This window comes from Perna viridis, chromosome 4, assembly GCF_037379345.1.
Source record: "Perna viridis isolate PV_CMFRI_1.1 ecotype Kerala chromosome 4, ASM3737934v1, whole genome shotgun sequence".
In the NCBI taxonomy this organism is placed as follows: Eukaryota; Metazoa; Mollusca; class Bivalvia; order Mytilida; family Mytilidae; genus Perna; species Perna viridis.
Window position 1 is genome coordinate 26,922,909 of NC_142448.1, and position 27,319 is coordinate 26,950,227.

Below are 27,319 nucleotides of genomic sequence, written 5' to 3' on the forward strand. Positions count from 1 at the left end.
TGGGAACCTGTTTTGCAGGTTGCACACCAAGTGACTTCCGAGTTTCAGCACCTTTGGTGCTTTGATTGGTATACAAGTTCACCATGATGAGTTACAGGTCAAGTGTACATTTTGTTCTGCTACTGTATTTACTTTGGATTGAAAGAAATCACAGTCTGGAGTTTGAAACTACTATTGTCAGTAACAGAATTTAGTTAGAATATTAAGGTATAAAGCATGAAAAAACACTAATTCCTTTTTGTCCCCTGCAACACATCGCAAGGGGACATAGAAATGCCGGGTGTCTGATGGTCCATCCAACGTCCGCATTTTCCTGATTTTTTTTGTATTGCTTTTACCAAATAAGTTTGTTCATGGTATGTGGCCTTATTATGAAGAGTTACAGATTAAGTTCGACTTTGGTTACAGTTGAGTGATTTTTACGAAAGTTATGGCCCTTGGACTTTCAGTGAATTTACACTTTTCCTGCACTTTTTTTGTAATGTTTACCAATTGATTTTATATTTTGTATGTTGTTTTACTATGAGAAGTTACAGATTATGGTTGACTTTGGTTATAGTTGAATGATTTTTACGGAAGTTACGGCCCTTGGACTTAGAAAATTTCAGTTAATGTTCAGTTTTCGGCACTTTTTTTTGTAATGCTTTTACCAATTGATTTTATCTTTTGTATGTAGTCTTACTATGAGAAGTTTCAGATTAATTTAAACTTTGGTAACAGTCGAATGATTTTTACAGAAGTTATGGGCCATAACTTCTGTAAAAATCATTCAGCCATAACTTATGGCCTCTGGGACTTAAAAATTTTTAGTGAATTTAAGTTTACCCCCTTTTTTTTTAAGTGGGGGACATTGGAACGCTGTTCTTTAATTTATCAGGGTCCTTCTACTTGTATTTCTCTTACAAACAAATTTACTTGAGTATCCAACATGGGAATGCGTGGGGTATGTGAGCGCGCTCACTAAGGGTCTCTAATTATATCAATCAAAAGCCATATATTAAACACTCAAAATATGCATTTTTAGAAATCTCAGTATGTGTACATGTTTGTGAACATGGTCCTTTACTTTATGCCAGCTTTTAATCTACATGTTGATGTACATGTATGTCATTCATTTAGTACACCATGTATTTACGACAACAGATTAACACAATTTTTTTACTCTGAGAATATTTTATTGGTACCAATGAAGTGATTATTTAAATTCTTTTGAAATGAAAGCTCATTTAATCTAAATAGGAATGAACAAAGCCTTTTCTTATATCTAATTTCATAAGGAGGGTTTAAATGTTTTATTAATCATATTTTTTTTGTTTTGGTTATTTTTCTATTGTTTGTGATTTAAATACGTGAACTTCATAGACCAGTAGCAACAACCAAATAATCCCTTGTTATAAATAAGAAATCTGATTTTAAAGATCATAACCATTTGAACAAGTGTCATTGATTAAACCAATAATATTTAAGCAAGAAGATATGAAAATAATTAGGGGAATTCCGTAACTCCAATGGAAAGTCGTAAACATCAATAATTATGGGAATAGATTTTTTTGGTGCCTGTGTATACCTAATGGACCCAAGGTTGTCAGCAGAATTAATTCCTCCTCAAAGGGTAAGAAATGTTTTGTTTTGTTTCTGAAAATAAGGTAAAACCACATGTACATGTATTTTGTTTTCTTTATTGATCAGATAATACATGTAGTTCCCTTGAACTTGACTATCTCTGGGTGGACTAAGGAAAAAAAAAGAACAGTAAAAGTTTTTTAATTATTTATGTACATGCATATATGTACATGTACCTAATCAGTGTCTTCAAAGATAATATACAATGTATTTGACAATATTTTGTTATTTTTTCAATAAATTTTGTGTGTGAAATAATTGAATGTATTAATAATGAACAATCTAAAGTGCACCTTTGAAAAACATAAAATATATTTATATATTTTATTATTTTTATTTTAATTGTAAATTCCTGGGAATGCATGATTTTTCTACTGTTGAAGAATAGATTTATATTGATAAGAATTCCTTTTTATGGCTTTAGAGAAACTTTTTTTTTTCAGCTGTCTGAACTGGTTAAATAATTTGGCATTAAAAAATATGAAAACTGTAAAACCTTGTTTACGACAGAGGTTTTTATTTTCGGTTTAAGTATATGCACATGTGTACATTAAGACCCTCCTTCCATACTTTCGGTTTAAGTATATGTACATGTGTACATTAAGACCCTACTTTCGTCCTTTCTATATCTGGTTATATGGAATTAGCATATTCTTCTTTTCTGTATAATTAGTTTAGCAAGTTCTATCCTGTCCACGATTAATTGCCAAGAAAATTAAGTGAGACGTTGATGTTCCACATTGTAAATAATGCATGACCAATGTTTCTTAATCAATACACATTGAGTATGTAAAATATTGCTGCTAGTGTATATGTTTCTGTTTTCAAACGGCACCTTTGATTTCCGTGTGGGAATTTAATGATGGCACATACATTATACAAAACATATGTACAAAAGACTACTTAGAATTATTATGTACTTTTCTTTTCTATGATAAAATGCTTAAAAAAGATGCATTTGTCTGATATTAAAGCCCTGTTCAACCATTGACAAATATAAAAATATAGTCATTAAATAAGAAATGACTCTGGAAGTGCTTTTTCTTCAGCCACTAGCTTTAAATGTTATAACTCATAAATCCCTAAATGTGTTAACACAAATCACTGAATTTTACCAGTACATAATTCTTATTAGTTTTAAGGAGTCTTTAAGGTACCACTAATCACCAGAGTCATGATACTCACTGTCATAGACTTCAATACACAGTGACAAGTATTGTACATAAACTTGAATGTATGACAAACTGTCATTAACTTCAAAACTATTGAATGTAAATAAACATATATATGTATTTCACATTGAATTGATTACTAATATGTCATAAATATCTATATTTTAATAATCTTGATCCGTATTAAATCTTTATTTGGCCTCCATCCAGCAATATGTTGATATTAAATTAATGGTACCAACAAAACAAATGTATATGGTTTTTGATCTTATTTTAAAGTTCCATAAGAAGGTGTGAAGGTACTTTATATATGGTGATCTAAACTTGTTGTGGAGATCTTTAATACATAATTAATCATCAAATGATTAGACCTTTTAGAAAGATGTAGAAGATATGTGTAATACGTTCTGATTTATAGTGGATGAACTTATTTTGTATGACATACTGGTAACACAAGGTTAGTTCATGCTACCACGGATTTTTACCAGGCAGTGGTATTGTTTTCCTTAAATTACTACTGAAATAAATCTCTTTTGTGAATGTAATTTTCCTAATTTTTCAAAAAATTGTTATAAAATTATCCAAAATAAGACAAAATTCTAGTAGTCAAAATGTTATATAGTGTATGTTCAACTATTTATGCTTTGTCCTTTCTTTGTTTTCCTCAATCATAATTATAATACATGTATTTGTACATTTACTGCATTACCAGTTCTTCATTGTTACCAAACTTTATAATATGACATATTTTTGCATAACCTGCAGTGTTCTAGGATTCCTATTTCCTGTTACCTGGGGCAAGTGAAATTTGGGTCAGGGAAAGATAGGTACTTAGTTACACTTTCCCGTGGTAAGTTGAAAACTTCATATGCTGTAAGGATTTGTTTTGTTAGGAAAGCAGTCATTGACTGTAGGATAGTTGATTTTATATGGATTTTTCCTGAGGAAACCTCAATTTTTGAAAAATCCTAGAACACTGAACCTAGCAAATTCTTGGAATTTTTCACTGCAAATTACACACTAGGGATTGTTTCTCTAGAGAATCTCTAGAATGTTCAGGATTTTATGGATAATTTTCATAAAATATGACCAAAAACATGCAATGTCTGAAAAAAGCATGTTAAAAAGAAAAAGGGATGGTCTTTAAAAAGGCTAACAATCTTATTGGCAAATTATCGAATTTCCTTTGTCTACACATCCCATCATTACTAAAAACCCATTATTTCATTTTTTTCCAATTTTCTTCATAATCTATATTTCATGTTTTCACGATTTTTTTTATATTAAGCTAATGTATAGTCTATAGAATGGCTTGTACTATTCAATACAATTGGTTTACGCAGTAGATGTTAACTTGTTTACTGCTACCATCAAGAAAATAAAGGTAGGTAGGGAAATCATTATATTTTTTCAAAAACATTTTACATTGAGTAAATGGGAGAAACAATTTAGACATTAACAATGCTTAAGCAAAATTAGCCAAAAAATGTTTAGGCAAGGTAGGGTAGCAGAAAACAGACATATTTTTTTGCCTCATGTGTAAGATGCATCGTACATACTTAGATTCATTGAAGAAGTACAATATACCAATACTGAAGGCACAAATATATTGCTAGAAACACAATAGAGACAGCACAAAAATATATTGCTGGGAGCACAAGAAAGACAGTACACAAATATATTGCTGGGAGCGCAAGAAAGACAGCACACAAATATATTGCTGGGAGCACAATAGAGACAACACACAAATATATTGCTGGGAACACAATAATTGTACTCCAGGACCTTTTCAATTTTTAGTTTTGTTGAAAAAACCTGTTATATCATGGTTGTGCTTTACAAATTTGTCAAAAATTGAAATTAAAAACAGTTTTATAATGTACATTTATGTGAATACTAAACGAACTACTTGCAAGCATGTTAGACATAATAATTAATATGAAGACTTATAGAATACAACACTTTTATTTGAAAAAGTGAAATATATTTATTCATGTATATGGACTTTTTGCCTCCTTTCTCACATAATTTCAAACTTATGATAAGCATCCCTAAAATTAAAAACAGAAAAAAAACCTCCTGAACATGAACAATTGCAAATTTCAACCCTTTTCATACAATTCATACATGTACCTTAGATATTTCACCCTTGATGTAATACTTAATGCCTACTGATTTGAAATTAAAGCCCCTTGGAACATGACAAAGTAAAATTACAAATATCGTTCAGGGTTTCAAAGATTATATAGCTTGCAAGGTTTTTGCTGTTCCAGTCTTTGTACTATGAAATCTTTTTATTTTTTCAAGGGCACTTATAATACTTTTACATAATAGACGTTTTCCTAATGGATCAATGTAGGATTTTTGCTTTGTTGTAGAACTAATATTACTTTATCTTGGTATTTTTTTTTCATTCATTGTCAGTTTATTGGATCAGGTTATGTTACATGTAGATACAAAGTGCCCATTAGATATATGTTTTTCATCAAAACTTACTTGTATGTCTGTAAATAAAAATATGCAGTGTACATGGACATTAACATAATTTAACTGTAAAAGTCCTCTATGTTAGGCTGTTGCCCCATGATCAAGTTTAATAAATATTAAATATTGATAGCAGAAATTGATAAAACTCAGTTTGATTTGATAGGAAAATCCTTTGGAATTTCTTTTTTTGGCTAGTGTCTGAATTGCTCTACTGGGTGAAAAGTTGGGATACAGTTGAATTGCAGATACTCAAAAACAAGGTTTTCAATAGCTTAATACAATACTATATAGCAGAAACCTACAGTATACATTAGTACAATTACATATGTTTGTATCTATAGAAGTACAAATGTACTGATTTTTAGTACAATGTACATTTACCTGTATTATGTTTTGAAGACCAAGTTCTAACTTTAATAGAGTTATTCAAAGTCCATTAACACTGTATTTGCTGGTTCTTGAATAGTATACATAAAGTTTGCACAATTATGACAGTGTCTGTTTTATCTTATTGTCATAGACCTTCATGATTGCACTGACTCTGATACATGTACTAAGATACTGGTAATGTAAGTCTTATTTTTGTATTATTTCAGAGCCAACCACTGAACATGGGAGATCTGCTAGAATATTTTGAGGCCCAAAGTCGGACCTTGGATGAGATGTCTACATCACTGAATAGTCCCTTACCATCAAACTTCACATCAGTAATAAAATTTAATGGAGTGCCAATTCTACCACCTGTGGTAATACATAATCATTGAAAAAAATAGTTTACATCACAATTAAATTACTAGTAGAAATGAATTTTTTTTTTTCATTTGGCTTCTTAATGGATTTTTAGGTGCATTTTATTGTTACCATAGTGCATGGTCTTATTTCAATAATGTCACTAGTGGTACATGTACATGGAACAAATATCAAAAATGGTTAGTTTGAATCATACAATTTAACTTGCAAAATTAAACAGGATTTAAGATAAATTTGAATATCAATTCTTTTGCAATTTATTCTGCTACATGTAATACCGGTAACTGCTTTTTGACATTGTAGATGACCCCTAAAAAAAGAGAAGAAATGCTGACATATAGAAGACAAGCAATGAAACTGGAAAATAGGAGAAAATTTAAACAAAGAGAAAGACTTGTGGCAAAAGTTCAGTCCATTGTTGCTGAAGTAGAGGTAATAAGTCATGTGATATAAATACTGGTCACATGATAATTATATGACCTTGTATAAATAACTTGACACTTCTGTTTTAAGTTGGAAATGGTGAAAATGTTAATTACAAATAATGCTTTTATTAAAGACATTTTTCATATTTATAAGACAAATTTTTATACATGACTACTTTCAATGGCTAATGAACTAAAGCATACTGAATTTGCGGAATTTAATATTTATTGAATGCATATGGAGTTTATTTAAACTTCACCCACAGGATTGCATAAAATATAGTTATTCATTCAGTGATATAATACTGCTCTAAAGTTCTCATGAGGAAATGTTTGATTTAAAAAAGATTGAGGCAGGGACTTCAGATATCTTGTTAGCACAACTCTTCCTAAGCCACTTGATAGATTTCAATGAAACTTCATTAAAAGATAATATATACACATGTGCAGTAATGTAACTACTGGGATATTCTAAAGGGGAGGTATTTGAATTTTATTTTAAAAGAAATAGACGTATTTCCTTTGCCTTGCAACTTCTGGTTAACCATTGGAAGAACTTTTATGAATTTTTCAAAAAAGGAAAAATCCCTGTAAATGTGCATATCTCAAGGAGATTTTTCGACATGCACATTTTTTTTTATGAGATTTCATTGTCTAATAGATTATGTGGGGGTATGTGTTGTTTTTAGCATTTTTTTTTTGGTCATTTACCTTGGAATTTTGTTGCTAAAATAACACCACATGTATAGGCTTACATGTAGCTATGGCTTGTTGCTTCTTTTGATACAGTTTAAGGTAACATAAATGTATTATTAATCCTTTATTCATGTCAGTGAAATGGTTTATGTAGTTTTTTTTATCCTTTATAGTTAATTTATATAAAATGTACCATCTCTGTTTATTGGTGCATTTAAAAATTGAAAATATGAAGACCAAAATATGTCTTTTTTCTCTAACCCAAGATATGTAGTCTTTCAAAAATATTTCTTAAAATATACTGTATTCAAATGCATGGCTTGAAATGTAATTGTTAAAATTGCATGATGCATGTCATTTACAGAAAGAATTTGCTCTAAAGAGTCGTTCACGGCTTCCTAGAACAGCAAGGATCTCTGAGCTTATCGTATGTGACAAGCTTCACTGTGCTTTTTATCTTCTCAGCTTTGTTAGGAGTGTTTTGTAATCAAGAGATTCAAGGATGCCACCTTATTATCAACCAATATATATTCAGTTACTTTTGTTTTTTTAAATGTTGTTGAACAAAAATATTTTTAAGGAGTATAGTTTCTTCACAGCTTTTTCATTCATTTATGGCATGAATTGAAACTTATGTGCCCTAAATTTGAAAAAAAAAACTTTCTATAAAAAACATTTTTCATTTTAATACACAATGCATTTTGATCTTTTTCCATTTTTCTTTAAAATATATTTTAAATTGGAAGAATTTACTAGAAAAATTTGTTTATTTAGTTTTTCTGCTTCATAATAGAGTAACAGCCCTTGTTTTCCTTTTGGCATCCTTGACCTTAATCATAGTTTGACCTTCACCCGAGTATTGGTAGATGGACACCATTATATCACAAATCACTTAAGTAATGGGAAGTTTGATTATGACAAGTTACTGAATATTTCACATGTTTGCCGCAAATTGTTAATATATATACAGAAAGTTTTAACACTTGAGGGATTATTTTCACCATGTTTCAACAGTCACATATTTTCACATGTAATAAAAAATAGTTGTGTAAAGTAAACTTTGACCTTATTGCCTTAGATCACTATTTGAAATGTAAGTGCTTGAGAGTACTTATCATATGTACTAATGCACTCTTATATAAATTTGGCAAACCTGAATTGAGTACATATATTTATAGGGATATTCATTAGTTCATTTTTCTGTTTTCACTTTTATTTCCAATCCTGTTTTCTTAGTGTGTTGTGAGATTTTTAGAAAAGTATTGCACTTGATATAGAATCATTTTGTTTTTACATGTATCTAAGGATTCATACTCATAACTCTGAACCTTTTGTTTCTTTGCCCAAGACTGACAGGGAGTGAATAGAAATATGGTTGTCATTTCCAAAACTATAAAAGACAATCTAATTGAATTTAGTGGTTAATTAATCAAATTTTTCTGTGCACATGAACTTGATTCTTCAACTTTTAGTTAGAGTGACAGATCAAAATCTTCTTGTAGGAAGGGATATCTAAGTTCTATGGACACTTTACTTCTGGTTCAATTTTGTTATGATTTTTAATTCTTTATTTACCTTCTGTTCCAATTTTAGCCATACTTTTGCATATTTGTGTAGCATGAGCCTCTGATGTAGGAGCATACATTACATCCAGTCTTGGATCTGTCAAGTATTGGTAGTTTTCACATGAACATTATATTTGTTTTCATTAGAATTATGTGTTGTCAAGGCATATAATTTAATACTTTTTCCTCAGTATAATTCAAATATATAACTTACACATTAAACATTTTGCACTTAACAAAGTGTTACTGTGAGTTTTTATCTTCCTGAATGTTTTTTGAAGTTGGAAGCAAAATGATTTTTAGTTCATTATACACATAACTTTAAAATAATGCAACTGACTTAACTATAATTTTATCAGTACAAAAATGTGAATTAACATTTTTAACTGGTTTTATCTAAATCCTTTTTTTTTCTTTTTCCCCCTTTATTAACTTTTTGTATTAAACTTAAAACAAAAGTTAAATACTGGTATGGTGCAATAGAATATATCCTTTTAGTATATGTACTATAATATTTAAATATTAAGATAAAAGTTAAGTGAAGGTTAAGCTGCTGTTACTGATGCATTATTTTTGTTACATCGAAACTCATCAGATTTATTTTGTTTTTCATTGTTTTTCAGGACAAGCAAAACAGACGTCTTTCTGATTCCCATGATCTCTCTCCTGTCTCCAGTGGTACTGATGTCTCCAGTAAATGGTCTCCTGATAGTGCTTCTTCCAAATCTCCAACCAGAACTCCACCAACAAAAGACAATAAAGCAGTTGTGACTAAAAATGATATGAAACCTACAAAAATTGTAAATGACACAAAACAGACATCAACGATAAGTAAGCAAGATAGAATAATACGGGAGACAAGAACCAAAATACCAGCTCCTGTACAACCAACAAAGAAAGAAATACAAAAATCAAAACCAAAAGCAAAATTGAAAGCACAAGGAAAAGCTCTGACAAATCTGAAAAAATCCAGTTCCATGTCTTCTCTGCCTAATCCTGCAAAAATTCCAGGAACACCATCTTATCCTCTTCCAAAACCACCAGCAACGAAGATGACAACATTACAGGCAAAGAGAGCCAATCTATTATTGGCTGGTAGATTGTCAATATCTAACCCAGACCTTAGAGATTTTGATGATGATAATTCTTTGTCTTGTAAATCAGAGAGTGGGATTTCGAGAAACAGCCGTAAAAAGAAATCTGCTTGGCAGCATGCCAATCAACATAGTGCTTCCGATCCAGATATTAGTAGAAATGAGATTGGTGAAAGTCAGGGATTCGTTTTGTCACCAGAAGAACCAGTTTTACAGTCTCCTAAAATTCATAAACTGAAAAAACATCATAGATCTACTGGGAGTAATCCTGAACTGTCATCAATTCACAACACTCCAGAAGTAGATCCAGAGCAATTCAGGAAAGAGTATCTTGCCAGGAAGCACAAAGAACAAAAAACAACAAAAAATCATACAAAACCAGAAAGTAAAAAATTACCTGCAGGAAAACCATTGCAAGAGACAGTAAATAAGGAATCTTCAAAACGTAGGCAACTTCCACCTGAACCAAAAGTGGACGAACCTCAATCATTAAATGATTATCCATCACTTGATGATTGTAACTCCCTTCCACAAGAATTCAGTGGGCTACCTTTGACATCTGTCAAACAACAACAGATTGGACAGGTTCTTGCCAAACTTTCAAAATGTCTGAATTTACAAGACACAGGTGGAACAATGAATTCTACTTCTAGTAGTTCATCAACAGACAATACAAAGCAAGTTGTAGAGACACAGTCTCAGGATACAAGAAAACAAAAGTATTTTCAACCTCCTGTATTAGATAATTCTGGTGATTCTAGTCAGGGAAAGCTACAGGTAGATACAACTGGTTCAAACCAGTCAGCAGTGAGCTCTTCCATTGTAAGTTCAGTAGGATCAATTGGTACTAATCAGAGCAGAAGGATGAGCCCAAAAGGGTTAAAGAACACTGTTCACTTTTCTTCATTCGTGACTGAAATTAGTACAAGTGCAAGTCAATCAGTTGAAGATAAAATTTCTGTTAGAAAAATGGACATAACTCCAACTAATAGTACTGATTTTACCAATGCAGGGTTAGGGGTCAAAGGTCAGGGTCAGAATGGAAATGTGCCAAAAAACTGTAATGACCTGGGGTCAGCAGCAGTACCCCAGGTCTTGTCTCAGCATTTCAATAGTTTTTTCCAAGATCAGCCAGGGTCAATGTTGAGTAAAGTTGCCTTAAGTCCTGAGGAATCTCCTGGTGGAACACCAAAAACGTTCTTTAAAGACCAAGATATGCCTTTCCATGTTTACACTGCTGAAATTGAACATAATACTTCAGACAAGGAAAATGAAAATATTTATCAAAAACATTCATCAGAAAGTGAAGACAAATTGAAAGTAATGGAAATGGAGTTGGATAAAAACTGTCAACAAACATATGGAAATATTTTCATGATAACTGGCAAAAAGTCCAATGAATCCGATGATAGATCACAGGGTAGCACTCTCAAGGAGAGTCAAGAAAATGTGCCGAAAACATATTTCAGAAATTCTGATTTATATTCTGATGTCAATAAAACTGACTTTGAAAAAGTAATGAAAGTGTCATCTGCAGTTACAGGCAGTTCTGGTCTTGTGATTGGTGATGCCATCCAATCAAATCAGTTGACTCATAAGACATCTCCTTCAAATATCCCAGTGACTAGTGACAATAATTTTCAAGGTTCAAGGCCTGGGCATGTGCGTCATGGATCATACACTCTGGAAAACCCATCTGAGGCTCTATTGAGATCTCAGTGTTCTTTAGGTAATGGCGTTGTACAACAAATGAACATTGGTCCAGACAGCCTTGAGCCTGTGTCAATTACACAAAATGACATGGTTATTCCACCTTCAGCAGAACAAAAGGCAAAAGAAGAACATATTCAGCGCTATTTATCTCAGGTTCAAACACATTCTGAAGAAGAATTAGAAAAACCAAGTCCCAGTCAAAGGCGATATGATATTGGCGAGGCTGTACAATCCTTTACTGAGACTCTTCAATCCATGGAAAGTTTGACTGAAGAGGAAATGTTGAAAATTCAGGCAGATCATTTTAACAAGATTCGTCAACAATTGATAGAGCAACAAAAACAACAATTAGAGGAATTATTTGTGCAACAGAGGCGTGAACAAATGAATTTACAAGAGGATATAGAACTCCACCATCAACATCTAAGAGAGCAACAAGAACTATTCACATCATTTTCAGAAGCAAACAATCTTAGTCAATTTTCTATAGATAATCTTCAAAATGTATCTATAAATAGCAATATGGGTAACAGATTACCTGTTCAAAACCAAAATAATAGTATTTATAGTAACCAGGGTGGTAGACATCCTATCGGTAATTCTCAACAACCAAATCCTCAGTCAAATAGTGCTAATACATATGTGCCACGGACAAGCAATGTTTATAACTTTACTAACAATGTTCCTCAACAAAGTGTATCAAATGGGTATGTGCCATCTAGTGTTGGAAATAACTATAATCCTGCTTATGTTCCAACAAGTTATGTGAATCAGAATATACCATTACATCCAGTGAACCAAAACATTCCACCACAGTCAGTAAACAATACCATGTCGTCTGCTGCAGGATACTTCGGCAATTCTTCTATGTTATCAGATATACCAACAGATATTAAACAAGCTGTTTACTCTCAGGTGAGTATATTATTGGGTTAACATGTGCATGTATTTTGTATTTGATTGAAAATTGATTGAAGATTTGAATACAGTAAAACCTGTCGAAAATGAACCTTTTTTGGACATTAAATTTTTTTTTGTTTTAGGTAGGTGCTTGTTTTCCCAAGGTTCAAAATACATGAAGATTTATTGTGAGGGTCTTAAAAAGTTGACTTGTTTAGACAGTATTTCTGATTTTCCAGGGTTTGGTTTGGACAGGTTTTACTGCATTATCTTAGTCCAAAACCCCTCAATGTTTTTTTTTCTTTAGCTTTGGGCTTACCGAATTTGAGGCAGATGTATTCATTTGAGGACTCAAATCATAGCCCAGGTTCAATGAGTTATCTTAGTACCTCTTGAATTAAACTTTCTGACCTTACATGTAGTAACAGCATTTCATTTCATCATACTTGTGAACATGGAAAGCTAAACACTTATCATATGGTATGCAAAATATGCAAAATGTCATTTACAAAATGTACATGTATTCAGTGCATTTGAGAGAATTCAACCTGTTTTTTTTAGGCATTGTGGAGGGGGGCTTTGAGAATTGTTGATAGATCTATGCTAAGTAGGTTAGTTTCGTTTTTTTATTATTTTTTTTTTTATTACCTGTTTATTCTCATTTTTTAGTGTGAGGTCACACTTAAAATTTGATTGGACAGTGAATAAATTTGAATTGTCTAGAAGCCATAAAAAAACCATGACCATTTGCTGAGATGGAAATATTCTTACTTATCAGTCATAAATATCTCAAATATTGAAATTAATATTTAAAATGCCCTGGATTATCTGTTCAAAAATCATTTAAAAGAGGAATTTTTATTAATTAAGAAAACAGATGCAACAGATTTTGAGTTAGCTTTTAGGATTCTAAGTAAGTTAAATCTTGAAGTGTTCAGAAAAAAGAACAGATTTAGCATGAGAGCTTTATTTAACACTACTTTTCACTACAAAACTACAAAATCATGTTCACTTTTGTATGATGTTATAATATTTCAGCAAATGCCAGGCAGTTCTACTCAACAGAAACAGTTTACTTATATATCTAGTCCAAGTCTGTACTTCAATCCTAAGGATAGGGATACTGAGTCTGATATTAGTACATTTAGTAAAGGAACACCCAAACAGTCACTCAAGTTTAACCACTCAACACCATCACCAAAAACATACAAACCAGTTGTCCACTCTCCTGTGAAGGAGGTACAGAATGCATGGACAAGTTCAGCTGTTGTTTACCCTGATGAGGTACAGTGAACTAAATTTTAACTTTTTAGAATTTATTTTGTTAATTACAAAAAATGTGGGTGTAGAAATATTGGGGAAAAATATCACAAAAAATGTGGTAAAGGTTCCCATAAGGTACTTTGTAATGTCATAAAATAACATTTTTGATGTGTTATCATTTTTATTATACATGTACTAATAGATACATTAAGTAGCAGTCTTTCTAAAAATCAGACAGATGGTGATTAATGCATGTCAAAACCCACCAAATTCTGTATTATTTCTTGTTCAGAAACAGTCACTGATCACATAATCAGTCTTTGTTTTTTCATTCGGTTGTTGCACTTTTGAGATAAGAATTATGTAGATTGTACATGAAATTTGCACTTCAGAAGAGTTATTGTTCTTGATTTGGCATCATTTGGTTGATTTTAGTGGGAGATGAATGTATGATTTTCTAAAAAGTGCAGATCTGACTGCAGAAAAGATTAATGTTATGTGAAAGTATAGCATATATAGACTGAAAAAGCATTGTTCGTTTGGTGGGTTTTTCTCCACCATTAATCACTTTACTATTGGCATTGTCTGAATTTTATGTGGACTAGTACTTAATAGCTTGATCTGGTTGATTCTAACTTTGCTTGATTTTCTGTTAATGCTATATTTACTACTAAAAAGTACAAATTGTTTGAAAAAATTGCTAGAGAGTCAAATATTAACTTGCATGTTTAATGGAGGTGGAAAATCACATTAAATTAAAAACTTTTAATTTTATTTTGTAGGCATTTGAACCAAGATTACAGCCATGTTATGACAGATTAACAGCTTGTGCTAAAGGCTACCTCACTCGACGTTTACTGTGTACAGAGAAAGTTCAGGAGATCATTAAAACTATTAATGTATGTAATTTGTGTAGCTTTAATTCTCATTTTCATGATTAATAATTTTGTTTTAAGAGATGCTAATTTCAAATGGTTGAAACAGATATATATTTACAATAGCATGATACATAACTGAAAATATGGAGAAGATATGTAACAAAGCCCAAAAAGTAAATGCCAATCTGAAATTTGGTCCTATCACAGCACAGTCCAGCGTTTAACTCTAGTTACACATTGATATAAACTTTTTTAAAAGTGCTAAAGAATAGAGCCAATATTGTTAAAGAAATGAATTACACCCCATGTTAAAGCTGGATGGAATATAGTGATCAGTTTTACAAACGAAGAACTTAATTTTGACACATTTCTTTCCACAATGCTTTAAGGACAAGCAATGAATGGACTTTTTTCTTTGTTACAGGATACCAAGAACTTTGCTAGAAGCTTTCAGCAAGAGACTCCCATTAAAAGAGGACAGGTCAATAACCAGGACAGAGATTTATTAGACAGAATTATTGCTCAGGTGGACTTTAACTTCAGTGGTTATGAATATCATACCATGCATTGCTCTGAAATAAAAATCAACTTTAATATGAATTCTAAGACTACCTTGTAAATGATTGTACATTCTAATTTTCGGTATTTTGTTTAATAGGTCTACTGCGATCATTTATCCATTATAAATAAAGTGATAAATTTTAGACAAAACTAAAGAATCTGTGTATATTTTTAACACTAACAATCTTTTTCTTGTTATTTTAGTATAAACATTTATATGAATTATCATATGAAGATATGCATACCAAGTTTTGGCAAAATCAATGCATATTGTTTAAAACTTTGTGAGCAGTAAAACTCAAAACTTCACAAAATTTTGAACTGAAATTTGGTATGTACATATATAAGTTACTATATGAAGATGTAAATATTACACATCCTGGTAATTCTTTTTTCACAATCATTGATTAACTCATAACATTTAGTTAGAATGCTTTCTAAAAAATCTTGAAAACATTTGGAAATTTCTACAATATTTCAGTTATAGTATGATTTCTATAACTGACTTTTAAGATTCTTTATATCACGTTGTGACAGTTAATAACAAATTTCTATTGTTGTATGACAATGAGGACTTTCAGTCTCATGAGAAAGACCTATTTGTGTTTACAGTTGCAGGCGGCTTTGCTAGATATTCATGAGATTTTCTTTGATGTACCAGTGTGGGAGAGAATGCAGTTTATAGCACATGATAGACAGTTACGAGAGGAGAGACGTCTCCGGGAGAGTGTAGGTCTAATGCTAATGAAACTTTGTAGATCTTCCTGGTAAACTTATTTGGGTCATAAGTTTGTTAATACTATTTGAATGAATTGTATATTGAAGAATGTTACATGAATCACATTTTTTCCATGACTAGTAACTTAAAGAATAAATTAAGTAAAACGAATACTTTTTGGCTGGTATATGTCTTACATATATATATGTGTTTTACAGGGAGCTACAGCGAGGTCTAGTGTGTCGTCATCACAGCCGAGGATTAGTTCTGCTACTCTCAAAGCCATGGAAAGGAAAAGAAAAGCACAGTATCCTTTTAATACAATCATCAAATTTGTTTTTAAATATTGATGTTTAACAACTTGAATTATTCTCTTCAACAATTTCTTATTTCTCAATCTAATTAAAATTAGACTTCACCTTTTGCAGGATAGAAATAACTAATCTATTTAAAGATTACACCTATCAATTGTTCCAGTGACTGAATTTAACAGTTGATGGGTGTATTTCCTTTAAATAGATTGCTTATTTCTATACCTCAAAAGGTGAAGTCAAAATGACTGAAATATGTGACTCAAGTGAACTACCAATGTAGATTATTTTTTTACAAAGGTCCTTTTTTCAGTGTTTACACAGACAATTAGGTATTTGTTACAAGATAGTTTTGGGTCATGCAATTTATTTTGTGCTACATGTTACATATTTTATTGTCATAGGCAGTATATTTTCTACATGAGATGTTCCTTAACATTTCACAGGGAAGCCGAGTCAGCTGTATTTGGTGACATTAGACCTCAGACTGCACCCTCAGGTGCTCATAGATCTCAACAGAGTGAAGATTTTAGGTTTGTAAATTATTGTACTTAGCTGAACAGGAATTATTATAACACCATGAACCAAAATGTGTAGGTCAAATAATGGTTTACATTTATTCTCTTTCATTAAATCCACACTCTAGGAGTAGGTGGTATTATTTAATCACTTAATGGATAATTGATTTCAAAATTGGTACAAATGTATGTGGTTTTATATAGATGGGGCATATGTTGTGATTTTGGTTGGTGTCATTGTTGGCACATTTGCATATAAAACTATTTGACTTGTGAAAAGCTTCTGATTAGTTGTTCATTTGTTTTATCAGGAATATTTATTTAATTAGACTTTTGGTTCAATTTAAGCATACTCTCTCTTTCTCCAACAAAGAGTTTACAATGTATATAGGATTTTCTTTTCTGTTTTTCTTTCAGTATATTTAAATATTCCATTGGTTTATGTAAATTAGACTGATGCATATAGTCACCATTACAATTGATACTATTAAAATTTGGCCACTATCTCATTCTGGTTCACTAGTTAATCAATGTATTCTTTTGCACTTATATATTTTGGTCATGTACTCTTTCTAATTAGTTCTATAAATCATATTCAAAAGTTTCATATTTTAAACTTAGGCTTCCTTTTCCCAGTGTTTTTTTTTGTCTTATTGAAATAACAACCGGTTCACTTAAACAACTTGTGCAGATCCATTCATTCTACATAACATTCCATTGCCTTTGTTGTATGGACTTTCTGTATTTAGTTTTACCTCGGTACATGTGGTAGATGTATGGACTTTCTATAGTTAGTTTTACCTGAGTACATGTTGTAGATGTATGGACTTTCTGTAGTTAGTTTTACCTCAATACAGTCCCCTTTCTATTGGATATTTACTTTAATTTTACCCCCTTTTACTGTTATGATACCATGCCTGGTTTTATGATACCATGTCTAGTATTATGTGCTTCTTTAATGCTATTGATGACCTAATATGAAAACTTGAACTTTAAGTCAATTTTAGTCAGTTTGACTTTTGCTTAGCCGACATTTTGAATAGCTTTATTAAAAGGTTTGAATCAATAGTGAAATGCTGCATAATCTTTAACCAAAAATAACAGCTAAAAAATGTGCATGCAGTTAGTCATGTAACCCTGCTTATTAACCCCTTATGATTTCAGTGGACCTTTGAGAAGACATTTCCAATATCTTTTAGCCAGAGCACTACATACTTCAACTCAGTCTGGCAATATGACTGCAAGGTACCTTCATCATCCACAAACATAATTTCACTGTTTTGGACATACCTCACTCATTCATTCAATGATATATCTTTACTGATTAGGTTTGATTCACTTTCTCATTGTCAGTTCATGCACCTCATGGTACTAAGTTTATAAAATCATGATCTTGAGATGTAATATTTGTTCAAGAGATGTTTTATATCTTCTTCCAGAAAAGAGTATTTTGTGCTATAAACTCAAATAAATAAATAAAAGAGTAAAAGATCATGAGGTTAGCATTTTTCAACACCCATATACCCGTTGATAACAAATGTTATGGAGATATTATCTTGACAGTGCACCCATAAATCTTGTAAGCCCAACTCCTTACTCCTTAACAATTTAATAGAATTCAGTAAATCATAACATGAAGGTTGGGAATGATAGTTATGTAGATTTTCATGAAATTAGATGATGTCATTGGATGTTGCAAAGGGAGATAATTCAACTGTCTATTTGTCTACTATTTCTCTGTTTTGATCATACATAATGAAACTCCTTTCACTTGAAGCAAAGTATATTCTCTTGCTGAGTTTGGCACTGTGTGTGTTTCTAGATTGTTTTTTCAACCAAACCTACATCGGTTTTTTTTTAGCTTGGCTAGGGCATAAACAGTTAGATGACATCTTCATTATTACTAATTCACCTTCACTTGACATCAGTTATTATAACACGAGTTAGCAATAAATACTGTGCCAGAAGCTAATTGATTTTGGTCTTATATTTTTCCTTTATATAGTGAATTATAAATTAAAAGCAATTTATTTTTGCATGAAAGATTAAATGATTCGACTTAATTTTAAGCATAATTCATTCTCACAAAATTTGTCCTTTGGATAAGTCTTATTTTAACATCTTTTATTGGAGCAAATATGGAGTTTAGAATTTGACGAATAGAAAAAAGCTTTAAACTATTCTGTTTGGCAACCTTTAGACAAAAAATGCTTCTTGCATTTATAGACAACATTAGAAAAAAGGTTTTTGTTTATTTTTCAAAAAACAGATCAGACTTTTTTCTGCTTTCATTTGGGATTGAGCTGTTTCCATTACATGTACTATTCTTGTTTAACTATATATATATTTACTGACGAGTTAGTCAGTTTTGGCTTTGGTTGTTGACTTTATAAGATTAGGTCTGTGAAAAAAAGTTGATTCTGTTAATATATATTAAAATTTCAACTGACATGTCTGTTTGTCATTTTACCAGGTTGGTTGTGTTATTTATAGTTCCTAATAATGTCATTCATGTATCTTCTCTTGTCCCTTATGTACGGAGGACTTACAGCAGAAAAAAGACACTTTAAAGTTTAGCACATGTATTTCTTGCAGGCTTCTTAGAACTACTGGTAGTGATGACTGCCAGTCATTTGAAAGACAAAATTGACTGATTAGCTGATAAATTGATAACTTGCACGGTTGAGTTTTATTCACCATACATTCGATCCTGTTTCTGCCATTTGTCCCAACTTAAAACCACAGTTGGTTTAACAGAATGAGGTTGTCTGTTGAGACATAGCGGACAGATTTGAATGTTAAATGTTTTTGTTTAAGAACCCAGAAATTTCATGAGTAACTAATCAGTTGCTGCTGTACAGTGCTGGCATTTCTCTATAAAATATATAATACATGGTGTTTCTATTGCAGGTCACAGCAATTTGTCCAGCATAATACTACTTCACACAGTGGCAATACAACATCAAGGTAATCATTCAATCGTAAAATTGTGTTAAAGATAGTTAGTAGCAGTATTTGTTAAATTAAAAGGTTAGAAATACATATGGCATTGAGCAAACAAAAAGAACATGTCAGTCTGTATGATGTATCTTAATTGAATACACAAGTTTTTTGCCTACTATAATACCCATGCTTCCCATCCTCTACTTGCAATTTTTTTAAATCTCCTGTATTTGTGTATTTTTCTTTTAAAAATCCTCCATTTCCAGAATAAAAACCAGACCTAAAACAGCACCATCCCAACCTGTTCATCACCAACCATCAACACAACCAACCAACCATCCAGCTACTCAACATCAACCAACTTCTCAACCATCTAGTCGTTCATCCAGTCATCAGCAACAAGCAACAACCGTGACTGCAGCTGCTAAAACCAGGAAAACAGCCAACAGTGGTAGGTTTTATCCTGGTCCTGTTTCTATTCTATTAGATTATAAATAGTAGTCATGTTTCAGTATGTTAGCTAGTTATTTTGTCACCATGTTATCTAATGGAAGAATGCACTCTGTTGAGCTTAACTTCTCACAGTGTTGAGATATTCAATATTTTATGATATTTTTTTTTACTAAAAATAGCTGAAAAATGTTATACTTGTATCAAATAATTCACTATAAATTTATAGATATTCCTGGTTTTATTTTTTGCCTTTTTTACCGTCTTGAGCAAAAAATGCATTCAGTTATATTTTTGCAATATTGAGAAAAATCATGTTTCAGTAATGCCAGTGTAAATTATAGCAATAACTATCTAATCTCAACTTTCACAACAATATAAACATCACAATAATTTTGAATTATCTGTTACTACAAGTAAGTATGAATATAACTGTACTTGTGTTAAAAGAGCATGTTAAATGCTTATTACAAGCAAAGCTGTCAAAGTAAAAAAGGATTCTAAAATTCTGTTTGATTAGCTATAACAAGATACAGAAAAAATGAGGTAAAAGTGTTTGAATAAGTAATTAAACTGCTTTCAACTGTCAAATGTCATCCAATTGCCATAAACCAAATTTTTTTGTTTGGCATTTTAATTGATTAATGTATAGTAGCTAGATGAAGTGGTTAATACCACAAGTAGTAATCAGTACACTGAGGCTTCATTTCAGGGATGATTTTTTTTCACTTTGAAAGCAGATTTCTGCTTTTTACCTTCATCTTCATTTTACAGTAAATTTACTTCCCCCTCCCCTGCTGTTCCTTGTAAAATCATCCTTGTTTGTTTGCCTGTCTGAACTAATGTAGGTCCATGTTGATTCTCAGTCTGCCCTACATGTAGTTATCATATATTTGATTTGGTTTTCCTTTTTTTTTCCCCGTTTGATGGCGTCAGATCTTTATTAAACTTGGTACAATGAACATCGCTATCATAACTTTGAAAATACATGTGTATTTATTTTTTATGGTTCTCTGAATAGTATGGAGTAAGATTTTAGTATGATACCATCTCATGTACCTTTTTTTTTAACTGATTCTTTCTGTGGAATTAACCACTGCCCTTTTAAAGCTAACACCATGAATGGTTCTTTCTGTGGAATTAACCACTGCCCTTTTAAAGCTAACACCATGAATGGTTCTTTCTGTGGAATTAACCACTGCCCTTTTAAAGCTAACACCATGAATGGTTCTTTCTGTGGAATTAACCACTGCCCTTTTAAAGCTAACACCATGAATGGTTCTTTCTGTGGAATTAACCACTGCCCTTTTATAGCTAACACCATGAATGGTTCTTTCTGTGGAATTAACCACTGCCCTTTTAAAGCTAACACCATGAATGGTTCTTTCTGTGGAATTAACCACTGCCCTTTTAAAGCTAACACCATGAATGGTTCTTTCTGTGGAATTAACCACTGCCCTTTTAAAGCTAACACCATGAATGGTTCTTTCTGTGGAATTAACCACTGCCCTTTTAAAGCTAACACCATGAATGGTTCTTCCTGTGGAATTAACCACTGCCCTTTTAAAGCTAACACCATGAATGGTTCTTTCTGTGGAATTAACCACTGCCCTTTTATAGCTAACACCATGAATGGTTCTTTCTGTGGAATTAACCACTGCCCTTTTAAAGCTAACACCATGAATGGTTCCTTGGTTTCATAACTAAGTCAATTAATATGTGTCCCCTGAAGAAATAACATTTGTTTTACTTCCAATTTCCATGACTTTCAGATTATTAATTAAAATTCTGTATGTATACTACAAATACTTGCAAATTTATAAATGCAATGTGTGTAATTTTATTAATATAAATAAGCTATGAGGAGAGAAGAACAATGCAGATGAGTGTAGGGTTTTATATTGAATTTTGGGGTGTGCTTATTTTCATTTGGTTCTTGGTGAGTGTACTACTAACCAAGTTTTAATCAAGGGGTTTTAGTCCAGTCAAAATAAGTTTTAAAGTTAAAAAAATTGCAACAGAAAATGTTTTGATTAAAATATGTAGTATTATGACCCAAGTAAACTCAGAAAAAGTTTAACAAAATCTAATCTGTGGAAACCTCAAAATATGCATTTCAAATTTCCTATGGGAATTTACATTGGATAGGGAAGATAACTCTGTGAAAATAATGTTTTTTGACAGATTTCTGTACTTTCTTTTTCAATTTCCTGTATAGTATGATTCTTAGATTGACATTTTTTCCTTATTGACTCTCTTCTATAATATTCTGCACATGATATGTAATATTTTGAATTAGGATAGGTACATTTAAGTTTTTGGGAAATTTTCAATTACAGAAAATGCTTATTTTCAGTAACTTCTGTCATTTTGAATTTAAAAAAAAATTGTATTGTTTATTCTGCATGCTATTTATCAGCTGTTTTGCCTTTGTTAAAAGAATCTTTTAACCACAAAAAGTAGAATATTTACTCCATCATTTTCATCAAAACTGAAATTTTTGAACTTCATTACCTCAAAAAATGAACATAAGATTTACTATTTAATTTCTAAATCTTAAGTTGTTGTTTGGTTTATGATACAAAAACTTTTTTTAAGTTGTTGATGATCCTCTAATCAATGCTAAAATGTCTAGTATCACCATATTTTATTTATCAGAGAAAGCATAATTATGATTTGTATCTAATTTTGTTGTTATATCAGTCATTTTGGGAGACTTATCTCCCCTTTCAAATGGCAGTTTCAATAGGAAATTTGAAATGGTTATTTTGAGGTTTTCTCTCATTAGATCTAGCTGGACTTTTTTCTGTGCTTATTTTGGTCATAATGCTATAGCTTAGAATTTAAATATCTTCTGTTGCAATTTGTTAGATTTAAAGGCAAAATTTTGATAGATTGACTGGACTATTTGGTTTAAAGAACATCTTGTATCTCTCATGTTTTATTTTGATTGTTCAATAATCTTTCTATTAATTATTCTCAAATATTGTTCTAGAAGATAACAATATGTATAAAGGTATGTTTTAATGAAAAATTCATATTATTAAACATTGAAAAAAAAATGGAACAAAATGATATGGCCAATCTTCAAAACTAATTTCTTTTTTTTTTATATGAAAGAGAGAAAAAGAAAGATTTATTACTTTTGAATATATGGTATGAGTAATGAAGACTTTTTCCTATTTATTTTTCTAGGAAAGTCAAACACGTCGTCCTCGACAGTTGCCCCAAAGAAGAAAAAGCCAGGAAAGGCATGGCGGTGACAAACCTAGGAGCTTACCTGCTTCCAGAAAGAGTTAATTTAGATGCAACATGGGATAAATGATGTTTAAGTGAAAATGTTTTTTGTAACATCTGATACATTTCTAGCTAGCTAATACTGTAATGGAGTTATGTTAAGAGTATCTATAATGGTTTCAGAGTATGATGTGAACAAAACAAATTTCTTCTTTTCCTGGCTTTGGTCAGTATAGACAGATGTTTGGTTTATAAAGGTTCAGAATGTGTAGTAACTAAAATAACATTGAACAGAATATGATTATTTATGACAAGTATCAATATATTCAGGGTCCAGTTTAGACAGGGTTCTTTGATTAAATGATCATTATTCCATGAACGTAAATAGAAATTAAAAATGAAATTTAACGAACAAATTAATTGGATTGGGATCTAAACTATTAAACCAAAGATTGAAATTTGTATGATATTTATACTTGTACTTGTACTTGTACTTGTACAAATATTTAGCAAAGGAACATGACCAGTTTGATATTTCATTGATTTATCATTGCTTTGTCCAAACAGTGATTTTTGTAAAGACAGTGTTTGCCTGTTTGAACTGTGTCATGTTCATGCAAATTCACAAAAAAGGAGTAACATTTTTGGGTTGCAGTAGCTATGTTTGGTTCACTGCCAAATTATTTTTCACTTCTTATCTGGATTTATAATATTATTGTGAAAGACATGTATGGTTATGTTTTTGATCTCAGCACAGTGGTTGTGAATCTCATGTTTGTGCCATGTGTGACTAACTGCTTCATTGTACCCTGGTTGTTATATAGTGCTTTCTCAGTAAAAGTTTGCACACAAAGCTCTAGCAATATTTTCCATGATATTTATACACTGGGCATAAATTAAATTTAGTGGGCTACAGATTGTCAATCTGAATGTCTGTTCATTCATTTAATAATGGTGTACCTTTAAGTATCTTCCTATGCTAATGGGGTCATTGCATCATGAAGTGAAAAATTTGTGTATCATACGTCTTGATGTCATGTTTTCTTGCTTCAGATTTGTTTGTTTCACTTATGTTTATACATTTATATGAAAAAGATTGACTTTTTTTAGAAAAATAAATAAATTTTTACTGAACTTAAAAATGGAGTTGGAATGCATCTAACTAAATCATTAAATACAAAACTGATATAGTTCAAAACTAACAATAATCTAAAGCAAAAATAAATCATAGTATCTCGCTGAAATATTTGTTGGCATTTATAGCGCATACAACAATATTGTTCAAATAATAAACCTTTTGTCACACACAGATTTAAATACAAAAAAAGTATTGAAAGTTTAAATCTTCTTTGTACATTGTCCTGTTAACTACCAAAGGCATTTCATCAGGTGATTGTCATTTAATGAAAGAAGACCAATTCCATTCTTTGAAAATTATCATTGTATGGGCTGTAAGATTCACATTTTTCCTCATTGCTTTATCACAGAAATGTATATGTGACCTTCACAGTGTATGGATACTTCTGATTTCTGAGCACAAGACAGAATTAAGTATAACTCAACATACGAATCTGGCTGAAGATGACTTCACACTTTTGTTCCCAATTTTAAATAAGCTATATATATATATGTACATTCAGTTTTCCTTGTCAACATGTTACCCTTAGTTTGTTCCTTTTGTACAAATGACTAGTTATATGGTAAAAATTTGGCAGAAAATCTAAAAAATAACTCTAAGAATGCCTTTGATATTTGATATCATGGAACAGAAGAATATTCTCAGCTTAATTTAATTCTTAGCTTTTTGATGATATAGACTGAAATGTTTAGGGTAGGATTAAACTGTCCTGTTTATAACTGGGAAAATCCTTAATCAATACTAATGTAATTTGTAAAACCATTTGGTTTTGGTGTGTGTAAACTAAATCCTGTCACTAGATATTGAATGTGCCAACCTTAGTATTGAATCTGCCTGATTCTTATAGTAAATAATACTTGAATCTCCAAACTCATAACTTGGCAGCCAAGCATTTCAAATCTGTCACTTGTGAATATTGCAACTGTTATGTATGTTTAAGATGCATTTAAGAACTATTTTTATTGATATTTTATGTACAAGATCACATTATTTTGTTATTTTTTACGGTGTCATTCTTTGTTGCCAAACAGATCTGTTATCTGTGATCATAAAATAAAAAAACTGGATTAAATAATGAAATTCTTATCATTTTGCCTTAATGTACATGTAAAATTATTGGTGTTCATACCTTATGTTTCCTGTTCATCATATATTCTGGTTTTAGATTTGATTTAAATCATTGTTTCAATTAAGATTTAGAATTGTTTTGAAAGTTTGGAATGGGTTGATTCTAAAACTGTAATGTATTGCATTCTGGGATTTCTATTGTTTATAATGTTCCTGATGGTCAAGATATATTTAACGAGTACGCTGCAATGTTGTTTATGAGGATAGAAGTTGAATTTATGAATTAATAATTTAATAGCAGTGATCCGATACTGTGAAAGTGTTATTGTTTATGGGGTACCAATTTTAATGGTTTTCATGGATTTTGTACACAATTTCCCAGTCATTTGCAAGATGAAGTTGTCAATCCATGGGTTCTACACTTTTTTCCCTTAAGTAGGAAATTTAGTATCCACAAACAAAAGGTACCTTCACTGTAAGTAAGCTGAAATACCATTCTAAACATTCTTTGCAGACATAGTTCTTCTGACATTAATAAGTTTATGTAAGTGAAGTTCACAGAATTAATATATTTTGTTCAATCTTCCCCCTTTATTATTTCAAATGAGAAAAATTATATACTTCATGATACTGGATTTTCTAAAACACTTTCGTGTAGATTAATTTGCCTTCTAAACTGCTTTAAGCCTTGTTTTTACTTCCTCCTAAGAAGGAAACTTGACACATCGAAAACTGCACTGGTTGATTTCTTTAAAAGGGCATTATACAACATATATATGGCAAACAATTGACAGTACTGATAAGTTGTCCTGTTTCAGACTTGTACCTTAAATGCATGTTATGCATGTCAAATGTGGTCATGGAATTTAAGTAACTATTTTTGTTCTCATTCAATATTTTACACAGGACATATGTGCTTTGATTATGCCATTATATCATTTCATTTGAATTTTCTTGAGTTCCCGAGTGGACATACAGCAATGTAGGGCATTGGGGAACAATCTTGTGGGTCTAGATATCAAATTCGTTTTAAAGAAAGGGACCATTGAAATATTTTTTGCCACCCTCCTTACCATGAATCATATGCTTAAAACAAGAAGTATTTCTCAGCATAATGAAATTCTTCCTGTTATGTCTTATATCAGTGTTATTGGAAAATTAAGTTAATAGGAACCCATGGTCATATACTACAATATAGTAAATACTTTTCTCCCTTGTATAGAATTTCTATTTTGTGTTTCTTTGTGCTCTAGTGTTACTGTCTATCACAAGTTATGGAGAGAAATAAAAACTAAGACTTGAAATTACATTTGAATGCAAACATATGTAATTTGTAGCAACCACTTCTTTGAGCTCTTGTTTTGTCATCCTATGTTGGGACAAGACTTAAGTTGTCACTTCAGACATCATGAACTTGATGATTGTTGTGGTCTTGAGAGCAGATTTGTTCCAATGTCATAATTCCCTTCTTACTTTATAATCCAGATTTTTACATCATATGAGTGACTGCAGGTGTTTCTAGAAAAGCAGAGGACCCTTTACCAGTAGATAGCCACCTAGTCCTTACTTCCAGCTTTTAGTGGTGTCTGAGTTACCATTTTTATACCCTGCTACACAAAGTGGCATGAATTATGTGATGCCTTCCATTAACTTGCATGTCATCCATCTGTCTTTCTGTCCATTTCCAGATGAATACTTGAGAACAGATTAATGAGGTTTTTTTTTAATCTTTGCCAGTACAATAAAACACAGGTTTTATTAAATTTTTAGCAAAATCCTAAAAAGTAGTTTTTAAGTCGGGCCATTTGA

The 27,319-nt window shown here is 31.3% G+C and overlaps 1 protein-coding gene across 8 annotated transcripts in view; it reads left to right on the forward strand.

Annotated features, from left to right (window-relative positions):
• LOC148619540 (uncharacterized) overlaps positions 1-25,522 on the forward strand; it is a 32,649-nt gene extending 7,127 nt beyond the window's left edge. Inside the window, exons 1-17 of one of the 8 annotated variants that reach the window (XM_088579522.1) lie at positions 1,420-1,612; positions 5,879-6,028; positions 6,336-6,464; positions 7,518-7,580; positions 9,342-12,440; positions 13,464-13,709; positions 14,471-14,587; positions 14,991-15,092; positions 15,740-15,856; positions 16,064-16,152; positions 16,603-16,689; positions 17,839-17,919; positions 19,585-19,641; positions 19,884-20,068; positions 20,588-20,613; positions 21,840-21,857; positions 23,263-25,522. In XM_088579522.1, coding sequence (XP_088435648.1) covers positions 1,535-1,612; positions 5,879-6,028; positions 6,336-6,464; positions 7,518-7,580; positions 9,342-12,440; positions 13,464-13,709; positions 14,471-14,587; positions 14,991-15,092; positions 15,740-15,856; positions 16,064-16,152; positions 16,603-16,689; positions 17,839-17,919; positions 19,585-19,641; positions 19,884-20,068; positions 20,588-20,613; positions 21,840-21,851 — 4,638 coding nt within the window. In that variant the 5' untranslated portion in view covers positions 1,420-1,534 and the 3' untranslated portion in view covers positions 21,852-21,857; positions 23,263-25,522. Of the gene's footprint in view, positions 1-1,419; positions 1,613-3,088; positions 3,253-5,878; positions 6,029-6,335; positions 6,465-7,517; positions 7,581-9,341; positions 12,441-13,463; positions 13,710-14,470; positions 14,588-14,990; positions 15,093-15,739; positions 15,857-16,063; positions 16,153-16,602; positions 16,690-17,838; positions 17,920-19,584; positions 19,642-19,883; positions 20,069-20,587; positions 20,614-21,839; positions 21,858-23,262 lie in introns of those variants that run through there. The other 7 variants (XM_088579515.1, XM_088579523.1, XM_088579521.1 and 4 more) reach the window with 7 other exon arrangements.
• Positions 25,523-27,319: the final 1,797 nt, after the last annotated feature.